The 10,747-nt window shown below is 41.2% G+C and overlaps 1 protein-coding gene across 1 annotated transcript; it reads right to left on the bottom strand.

Moving 5' to 3' along the window:
• Positions 1-771: 771 nt before the first annotated feature.
• On the bottom strand, positions 772-10,737 carry fam161a (FAM161 centrosomal protein A). The gene is made up of 7 exons (XM_026932333.3): positions 9,358-10,737; positions 5,069-5,331; positions 3,571-4,815; positions 2,998-3,165; positions 2,535-2,634; positions 2,288-2,439; positions 772-1,448 (listed from the first exon to the last, which is right to left on the bottom strand). Exons 1-7 carry the CDS (start codon positions 9,487-9,489, stop codon positions 989-991), a joined length of 2,520 nt encoding a protein of 839 aa, XP_026788134.3. The 5' UTR covers positions 9,490-10,737; the 3' UTR covers positions 772-988.
• Between the last annotated feature and the right edge of the window lie 10 nt (positions 10,738-10,747).

The raw sequence follows: 10,747 nt of genomic DNA on the forward strand, positions 1-10,747 counted from the left end.
ATCTATCTTTCTATCTATCTATCTATCCATCTATCCACCCATCTATCTATCTATCTATCCATCCATCCATCCATCTATCTATCTATCTATCTATCTATCTATCTATCTATCTATCTATCCATCCATCCATCCATCCATCCATCCATCCATCCACCCATCTATCTATCTATCTATCTATCTATCTATCCACCCATCTATCTATCTATCCATCCATCCATCCATCCATCCATCTATCTATCTATCTATCTATCTATCCACCTATCTATTCATCCATCCATCCATCTATCTATCTATGCATCCATCTATCTATCTATCTATCTAGGAAGATTAAATAGTAGATGTAGTAAAATTTGACTGTAGTACAAAAGTAAACAAAGACGAAAGTCAACACAGGTGTTGAAGGATGTTTGTCTGAAATGTCCTGTTTCTCTGGAAACTTTGTGTACTACAATCAATTTAACTACATCTGTCCATCCAGACTCTATCTATCTATCTATCTATCTATGTTCCTTCCTTTTCCCAAGTAAGAAATATTATCAAGTCATGTAGGTTTAGATAAGTTCAAGATTGTAGTTCAAAAAGTAAAAAATATTTTAAGCAAACTAATATACATGTATACATTCTGAATGTGATATAAAAATTCACTACTAACTTGTATGCCCACCTTTTACCTTTATTACCACCTTCGGCAACCTTTTTCATCCTCTGAGGAGATTTTCTGGGTCCTCACAGTTGTAATACAAGTAAAATTTTTTGCACTTGACAGTAGCTGTACCTAATCAGTGTAAACAAAGAAAAGCCAACGTGGACGTTGACCCGGCTATGAAAGAGAACGAATCTTTATTATATCAAGATCGCAACGTCTACATCAAGATGAAATAAAAGGACAGATCAATTTACACTCCACACTTACAATAAATACTGCACAAAAAAAAATCCCAACCATTTCCACAAGAGGAGCCAAAGAGGCACAAATGAAAGTGCTTCTTCAGTCCTTATCATCATTCTTTTCTTCTCCTCTTTCTTTTCCTTCTGTTTCTTCACCACTCACAGACACCTGACTTCCATGTCTGCTTTTCCCGTCTTCTTTCATCTCTCCATCCCTTAAAGGGCTTGTACTTCTTTTTCCGTCATCACTCACCCTGCTTGTGTTGCTATGGCAACTGTGGCTCCTGTCGCCACACCCTTCATCACTTTCATCCCCATCCTTATCGTCATAATCATCAAAATCCAGATCGTCCTTATAGGAGCGATTGCTGTCTCTGTCCTCATTGGTGTCACCTTCTTTGTCTAGTTTTTCTCCCTCATCCTCCTGCCGTCTCTCGCTCTTCCTGTCCATCAGTACGTCCTCGACGTCTTGTTCATAATCTTCATAATCAGCAGGATATTCGCCAGGTATATAATCTTCAAAATCAGCGTCCTCCAGATGATCAGCTGTTTGGTCCTTCCTGGGAAAACAAGCAAAGTTCACCAACAAGCAACGTTTTCAAACCCTAAGCGCCACGCCAATATTAATTTCCATAAGTGCTCTTAACATAACATTGATTGTACGTCATCTTTATATTATAAATGTCGGTGTTTGGGTTAAATAGATCAGCACACCTTTTGTCATTATTCCATTTAAAAACTAAAACTTTTTCAGTGCTTCTGTAGAAAACAACGTTTTAGCCACATACACCTATGTACTAATCTATCTGGCTACGTAACCTAGCTAATGTCAGCCGTGAATAAAATGATTGTTTGATTGTTATGGTATATTATGACAGATTTGGGTGCTGTGAAATAAATCCTTAAGAAAATAATGATGTAAATCAAACTTGTGTCGAACTGCAACAGATTCAAGCTAGTTAGTTACTAGCAGTTAACTAGCCTGCTTGCTAACTAACTTGGCTAATGTTGGTAACGATATGTTAGTTGGGGTGACAGGAAGATATAAGGGGCGTTTCCAAATTGCATAATCAAGTACAAAGAACAGTACTTTCAGCAGTTTTTTGTTATCCATAACTTATTTATAAAACTAATAACATAAAAAAAAAACTAATAGCCTAAAACATAAGGTAGTACTTTGTATGTCTATATAAACGTATACATCACATATACATAGTAGTATCAATAGTTGAAGTTAATGAATAGATTTACTGTTATATGTTTAATAAACCTCATCTCTACATCTCTAACTGTAGAACTGACTCTTTTAACCGATGCTGTGTGGAAACACGCCAACAGTAGATGAAAAGACAGTGTGTGTGTGTGTGTGTAATGGGAGCAGAGTGATTAACACGCTGACCTGTGTGTGAGAGGCGTGTGAATCACCGAACGACCTGAGAGAGTGTGGTCATGTTCACTTGTGGGAGCTTTACTGTTGACGAAGGCCTCGTTGAGACCAAACGCACGCAGAGCTTCAGTGTAGCGCTTCTCTGCTGCCTTCTTAGCATTCATCTGCATTACAGATACACACGCAAACATCGTCATCTTCACCATTATCATAATCATAATCATAGATAGATAGATAGATCGATAGATAGATACAGCACCTGTGTTACTCGTTCTAGTAAAAGAGGTCTTTGTTTCACTCTCTCTTGAATTTCTCTCATCTCCTCTTGATACTCCTTGCGCCTCTGCAGGTCCTGTTTCCTGTGCCAGCATACACACACACACACACACACACACACAAACAATAACAACATATGTGTACAAATGTGCATATACAATAAATTAAAAAAATGCCTGTATACTGTGCACCTTTTAAATTATGACACTGAGGGCAGTGCAGTGTATAAAACATGTTTTGTTTGTACACAATCTCTTTGGGTAATATTTAAGCATAAATACTCAACTGTGATGGCGTGTCAAAGATTAACAAAGGTTTAAAAACAACACTCATTTCCATTTTAAAATCACACACAGTTACTGTAGGGTCACAGAATTAATTCAATATCCAGTGTTGAGCAAGTCATACCATACTTACATAACACATAATTCACAAGCATGAAATACCTGAACTCCTTGAGTTTGGATTCGCAAATCTGTGCCAGGGCCACATGTGGGTCGTTGGCCTGAGCACGCTTGGCAACCAGCTTTTGCAGTTTCCTCTCCTTCTGCCTCTGACGCTCCTTCCATTTCTCCTCCTCTTGCTCAGCCTTCTTCCTCTGTTCGAGAACTTTCCTACCCAGAGAGGAGAAGATCTGCTTTCAGGACTGGAGCTAGAGGGATGACTTGGGAGGAAGGATTCCTAAGAGCGATGATGGGTGAGGCAGGAAAGCAGGGACACACTCTTGTTGGAGTCCTGGTTATGGCTGGGGGGTTGGTTGGGGGAGAGTAGATGAAGGATTCATGCTCACATATGATTGGTTAATGGTTGGTTGGGATCTTATCCTTGATCAGCAAGTCTTATTCTGGATAAAACACTAGATACAGCTATGGGAGCGAGGATCTAAGGGGAATATATGTTAGGGAAGCACAGACAAACCTAGACAAACACGGAAATTTTAAGACTAGTCAAGCTAATTGAGGGTTGGAAGGTCCTGAGTTGGTACGTGGTTTACCAGTCACCAGGCTGGGGGCAGTTACCTAACAGCCTCTTGACGTTTCTTGGCTGCATCAGTAATTTTGGAAGGTAGGTAATCATGGCTCCCAGAGAGAGATGAACACACAGAGGACGAAGGTGTTCGAGGTGAACATGAAACAAACAGGCACCTAGATGCACTCTGGCTCCTCCTCTCTGCCTCAGTATTGGCTGCGAGGCGCTCTTTACACGAGCTGATGTTAGCTGTGCACAGCTTGAAGGGTTCGCAAGCTGTCAGAGGTCGACATTCCCGCTTGCTTGTAAGCTGCTTCTGGAAGCGCCTATAGCTGGCGTCAAAGTCGGGCACCTGGGAGCTGATTCTGTTCCTGTGGTTGGTGCTATTGGCAGACTGCTCTTCTCTCTGTGCACGGCGTTCACGGAGACGTTTGGCCAGTATGCTGGGTGGCTCGGTGGCGCTCAGGAGCATCTCTGTCGCCCGCATCTCTTTCTTGATTTCCCGGTAGAGCTGCTCTTCTTTTTGGCGCTCACCCAAAGCCGCCTCCTTAACCGCATGGGGAACAGGTTTGGCACGAAATGGCCGCCTCCTGTACTCCTCTTGCTCCTTAGTGGAGAGGAGCATCTGAAGCTCCTTCTGCTGTTTCTTGATATGCTCCCTCTCCAGAAAGCTAAATGGCCTCTGGGCAGCGAAGAGGCGCTGCTGTTCTGCAGCCCGTACCTGCCGACGGCGTTCTTCATCTCGCTCTCTCAGTTCCTCATATAGCGGCAGGCGCACATGAGCAGGCACCGCAGTGGCTCGGAACTTGCGCTGGCACTCTGTCAGCTCCTCTAGCTCCCGGCGCAGCTCCTCATTCTCCCGCTCGATTTCGGTGCGAGACCTGATCCCCTTGTGTTTGTATTCCGTCTCACGCAGAGTCATCTGGAAGGGCTTGGGCACCGTCACCTGTGGACGCCAGCCTTCCTCTTTTGACCGCTTTCCTTTTTTTGACCTTTGAACTCTGGCCATGGCGTTTGGCTCCACCATGGCTTTATGGTCACCTGGATGGTTCTCTAGCGACGCTGAGGAAGGTTGCTGCTTACTTGGAGACATTTTGTCAACATGGAAACCTTGCCACATGTTTTTGATGTGTTCTTTCGGTGAGCTGAGAAGATCTTTTGTAATATTTTGATCGATATGGTCACCTTGGTCATTGCGCACCTCATCCATGTAGGTGCTGCTTCTGAGCTCATGGGCTGAGTGAGCCTTCTTCAGTTTTCCTCCAGTCATATTGTTTGTCTGAGGACACTGCAGCCTGCAGCCAATCACAAGACAATAAAACAAATTTACTTCAGCATCACTGACAAAGAAATACATCCCAGTATGAAGGTTCAAGAGATATTTTAGATAACTTTCCCTAGAGATCCCTTGCAATTAATGAAGTTATGAATATCAATCAGAAATTCCATTTCCTCCTTATTTCCATCTTTACCTTTCATGCACCAGGACAAAGTATTTAATCCCAACAACTCACTAATGTGAGAAAAGAAAAGAACAGAGGAACTCACAGACAGGCTCTGTCATAGTTGCTCAGCGGTGCAGTGCCCTTCAGCTCAAGTTTCTTAAGGTACATGAGCTCGAGATCAGCCATGGTGCGAAGGTGGGCTCTCCTCAGCTGCTCCAGCTTGCGGTAGTACTCCTCATTAGAAAAATACAGCTCACGCAGGTCAATGTGATTGCCCATTTTACAGCGATCTGTAATTGGCAGTGGGCAGCTGACATCAGGGCAAACATCATCATTGCCCTGGTCTAATTCAGAGTCAGACTCCAGCTGAAAGAAAGACAGAAAGGGATCAGAGGTTTAGGTGCCATTGGATTGAACAAAGAAAGTTAGAAAATATCTCAGGACATTTTCTATGACGTCTATAAACAGTATGACAAATATAAATCTGAGAATGGTGGCTTAGTGGTTAGCACATTTGCTGTGCATCTCCAGGGTCGGGGGTTTGATTCCTGCCTCTGCCCTGTGTGTGCAGAGTTTGCATGTTCTCAACACGCTTCTGGGGTTCCTCCCCCAGTCCAAAGACATGCGTCGTAGTAGTATGCGAGTGTGTGTGCGATTGTGCCCTGCACCCCATCCAGGGTCTTCCCCCCACCTTGTGCCCCAAGTCCCCTGGGATAGGCTTCAGACTCCCTGCAACCCCCTGTAGGATAAGCGGTACAGAAAATGAACAGATGGAGGTTTGAGAAAGCTATGGAAACAACATAATTTCATTTAAGCAAAAAAAAAAAAAATCTAGATCATCTCAGAATTCAACTATGCAGAATCTTGCTCGGCATCCTGGTCTGCAAAAGAGATTCTATGATTCTACACCAACTGGATTCTCCTTGTAAAAGAAAGGCAAAATTAAAAAACGACTAAGATTTATATAGCTAACTAACTCATTTTCATCAGGTTGTGCCAAAGCCCCATGTTGGGTATGTGCTCCATGGTGGACAAAACTTCATATGGGCCAATACCTCCTTCTAGGAAAAGCTTCATGTTGAGCAGAAGCCCCATGCCAGATGGAGCCCCATGCTGGGCAGAAGCCCCATGCTGGGGAGATGTGCTTTGCTGCACAAAGCTTTATGATTAGCAGGAGCCCTGTGTTGGGCAAAACTCTTTTGCTTGGCAAAGCAGTCTATAGGGTAAAGCCTTGTGTTGGGCAATAGCCTTCTGCTTGGCAAAGCCTCGTATTGGGCAGACACTCCCCATGTTGGGTAGAAGCCCTTGAATGCACAAAACCCTATACTGGACAGGAGCCCTGAGTTGGGTAAAAGCCTCTTGGCGGGCAGAAGTGTCTAGTTATTCTAAAGCCCCAGATCAGAATAAGCCTCCTGGTAGGAAAAGCCCCATGTTGGGCAGAAGCCTCTGGTTAGGTAGAGTATACACTCACCATCCACTTTATTAGGAACACCTGTACACCTGCACATTCACGCAGTTATCCAATCAGACAATCACGTGACAGCAGAGCAATGCATCAAAAAAAAAAAATCATGCAGATATAGTGCAAGAGATTCAGTTATTGTTCACATCAGACATCAGAATGAAGAAAAAGTGTGATCTTTGTGACTTGATCGTGGCATGGTTGTTGGTACCAGATGGGCTGGTTTGAGTATTTCAGAAACTGCTGATCTACTGCGATTTTCACACACAACAGTCTCTAGAGTTTACTCAGAATGGTGCGAAAAACAAAAAACATTGAGTGAGCGACAGTTCTGGGTGGAAATGCCTTGTTGATAAGAGAGGTAGAAGAAAATCGCCAGATTGGTTCGAGCTGCCAGGAAGGATATAATAACTCATATAATCACTCTTTACAACCGTGGTGAGCAGAAAAGCATCTCAGCATGCACAACACATCAAACCTCGAAGTGGATGGACTACAACAACAGAAGATCACACTGAGTTCTACTCATGTCATCGAAGAACAGGAATCTGTAGCTATCGTGGGCACAGACTCACCCAAACCGGACAGTTGAACATTAGAAAGAAAAATCACCTGATCTTCTTCCAGTCTTCAACCGTCCAGATTCTGTGAGTCAACAAACACCTGACCAGTCAGAACGAATTCAACAGCAATGTGGTGTTAAATGTAATGATTTATGGTGTGACATGAGTGTACCGTGTGATTGAAACCAGGCAGTGTTGTAAGACAGCTCCCCCTGCTGGTGATGATTTATTAAATCTCTACACACTCTTGTGTGATCATGAGATTAACAGTATAAGCAGAATAACAGAATAAATATTTCAACTTGTCTAAAGGTGAATAATAAAAATATTAACATGAAGTCATGAATTAAAGGTGCATTAGGTAAGATTAGTCTATTTTTTCCACATTACCTCACTAATGGTTGTTAAATACGTGTTAGCCATTTGATTTTTTAAATTTTTTTTTACTCCTTGACCCCTCCCACCCCAGTTCCCACCAATCTTCACTAAGCCCTGCCCAAAGGATCTACAGTGGCTTGTAGAATAGAGTGTCTATAAAATGGCTAATGGGCGGCTCATTCAAACCCAAATGCTGCGTTCAATTCTCCTAGTATCCGTACTAAATAGTATCCAAGATTCTAATTAGTGTGTCCCAAATCGCAGTAGATTGAAATGAAGATCCCAAAAGTACCCGGATGATCTACTATTTATGGTAGATTTTCAAAGTGTGGATCTGTGGACACTTTTTAAGCTAATATTACCCACAACTCCTTGTGTGATGGAGGAGGAGTTTTGTGACGATTCGCTTCGCCCGAATTCAAGGAGGCATTTTAGAGAGGAGTAAATAAAATGTGGAAAAATAAATCAAGGGAATGATACATTTTAATTCTACGACTTGACTTGATTGACTATATTAATAATAGATTAAATAAAAGAAGTAAAGAAAAATAATAAATAAAAATACTGCACAATACTGCATTTCATACAGCCCCCCCTTGTTTCAAGCGTCAAAGTACGCACTACACCGTGTTATACAAAATACAATTTAAAATTCTACATTGTCATCTAATATGACATTGATTATATAATCTAATGGCTGTCAGTAAAAATGACTTTTTATATCGTTCCTTGTAACACCGGGGCTGAATTAATCTTGAGCTAAAAGAACTCACACAGGCTTGAACTATATATAGAATATATAGTATATAGAGTATATAGTATATTGAATATATAGTATATTGAATATATAGTATATTGAATATATAGTATATTGAATATATAGTATAAATTATATAAGGAGTAACGAACAAAGAAAAGCTGAAATGAGTTTCAACAAGGAGATTGTTTACGGCAACAACGTTCTCTTCCTTTACATGACCTGTTAGTTCGTATGTCTCAGTACTTACGTACTCTTTTGCTACACACTCAAAAGTATGTACTTTTTCTTCAAAAAAAAAAGAGTGCATACTTTTAGTGCATAGTGTAAGTAGGCGAATTGAGACGCAGGGAAATAAGCAGTGTTTCCCAAATGACATACTATACACTATACACTACGCACTATTTACTCTAACTGTTTAGTGTACGAATTTTAGAAGGATAGTATCGTCTCAAATGGTTTTTTAATAACTGGAAGTATAAGCCGTCAAAAATGGCAAATGTCGTCAAAAGTACGTAATGCGACGCCGCTCGCTTTAGCCCGAATACCCGGAGTCAACGAAAATGAATTTCACCGTATCAAAGTAACGTAAACAGTAAAATGATGAAATTCATTTACTGAAGTTTTCACACTCCTTTTTTTTTTTTTTTTTTATTCTGAGCAAATTCTGAGCCGGCGTCAGCGCCTGGTAGCTCCGCCCCTCTTCCGCTACGTAAACAAAGCTGCGAGCGCTGATCGCATGAAGTATCCGACATTCCACACTCCGTTTTTCTTTTTTCGGCTGTAGAAGTGCATCATCCGGGTATTCGAAGCACAGTCTTTCTTGTTGGAAGAATTTTCAGTGTGAACACACTACTCACACTATTTATGCTACACAGTGGTGCAGAATAAGTGCAGAAGTATGTGATTTGGGACGCACCTAAGCTTTCCGGACCGGAAGTCACCTTTCCAGATGGGATTTCTCAGCAATATAATACTTTTGTCTTGAGGTCGTGGCTTAAACTATTATTTATTTATCATGTTCTATATATTGTGCAGGTTATTTTTTACAAGTAAGAAGTTTAAAAAATCGACTATTGAACCTTTAATGAATCATGTTCCACACGTTCATGTTAAACACTTCATCAGTGGTCATATTTATCCTCCATTTTATTTCAGTCCACTACACAAAGGTGAAAGGAAGTGATCAGATCCGGTCCAAAACTAAACCGGAAGTGCCTCACTGAACCCACCTGTTCTGCATCCGTTATTACCGGAGCAGCGCGCGCTCTCTCGTATAAAGCCAGCGGGACTTTAGTGTGCGGATCCACCGGTGTTTTCAGACAGGATGTCACGAGCACGTTAGCGCGATGAGAACTGTCCATTTTTTCATTAATAAAATAAATAGTAATAATAATAATAATAACAAACACAAGCCCTGTTTCGTCCCAGTCAGGGATTCCTTCTCAGGTCTCCCTTAGCAACGGCGTCGCGTGCGGAAGCCACCGGCCCAATCACAATCCCAGTTTCACTCCCTACCGAAGTGCACTATTTAGGGCGCGTGATACCTGACTCAGCGCCCTAAGTAGTGCACTAGAGTTACAACAGCAAGGCGTTTGGGATCGAGCCAACAGGGATAGACAAAAGAAGTAAATGAGATTAAGTGGCTTTTCTTTTCTCCACCTCAGTCTGATAAAGGAGAACTGTCCTCTTCTTTTAACACTATATTAGACTTTTTTTTTGGTATTGTATGATGACAAAGTTATTCTGTTCTATTTTTGTGCCAACTTAATCAAGATTTGGGAAGAAATTTAGATAAAAATATACATTTTTGCCTGTTTTTCTCTCTCTCTCTTACACTTTACACCACATACAGTTATCAAACCAAAATATGTTTCAGTTCTTCTTAACTTTTGCACTGGAGTCACAAGGCTAATGTTGCTAACAAGTAATGGAGGTGTGTAGCTACCACTTTAGCCTCAGATGGCTGCTTTAAAGGTGCAATAGTCGATATTTTTTCATTTCTTACTAGTACAAATAATGCGGAAAAATATGTAGAAATGACAAAAATAGTTCAAGCCATGGCCTCAGTACAAGTATATTACACAATGATTTAAAAAGTTTGGAAATAAATGTTTATTTGTATTGGCCAGTTGTCAATCATTCTATAGACACGCCCCCAACACGTCCTCGTCAGTCATTAGGAGGAGAATTTTGCGTGTTTATAGAGATGTAACCTGGATTTCAAGCAGCTGAATGTCTGAGTGTGTTTGAAAGTGATGTTATGACAGACTGACCTTACGCTAACTCTGGTTAGTAGCTGAACCAATCGCTGGTTCTGGGGGCGGAGCTTTGTGTACATGGGTGGGCTCAAGGAGTTAAAAAAGAAAATAAAAAATCAACTTCAGCTATTTACTATTTTCATAAATCTCACGTAAGGCACCTTTAACCCTCAAAAAAACCAAGTATGAATTTTTTAGCTGCTTCAAATCATAAAACTTTGCAGTGGATTTTCAGAGTCACGTATTTTGTTTACAAAGACGTATCGAAGAACGTTAAGCTAACACCCAAAGACGCGTAAATAACGCACAAGTCTCTGACATTTCTATAAAGATACACTTAGAGATTTTAATTTTCACAACT

The sequence above is a fragment of the Pangasianodon hypophthalmus genome, chromosome 26 (genome assembly GCF_027358585.1).
Source record: "Pangasianodon hypophthalmus isolate fPanHyp1 chromosome 26, fPanHyp1.pri, whole genome shotgun sequence".
NCBI classification, from domain to species: domain Eukaryota; kingdom Metazoa; phylum Chordata; class Actinopteri; order Siluriformes; family Pangasiidae; genus Pangasianodon; species Pangasianodon hypophthalmus.

Coding starts and splice junctions, on each gene's coding strand:
- fam161a (XM_026932333.3), bottom strand. CDS start 9,489: ATGGACAGTTCTCATCGCGCTAACGTGCTCGTGACATCCTGTCTGAAA. Junction 5,332..9,357: donor TAATAACGGATGCAGAACAG/GTGGGTTCAGTG, acceptor TCTTTCTTTCAG/CTGGAGTCTGACTCTGAATT. Junction 4,816..5,068: donor AACTATGACAGAGCCTGTCT/GTGAGTTCCTCT, acceptor GATTGGCTGCAG/GCTGCAGTGTCCTCAGACAA.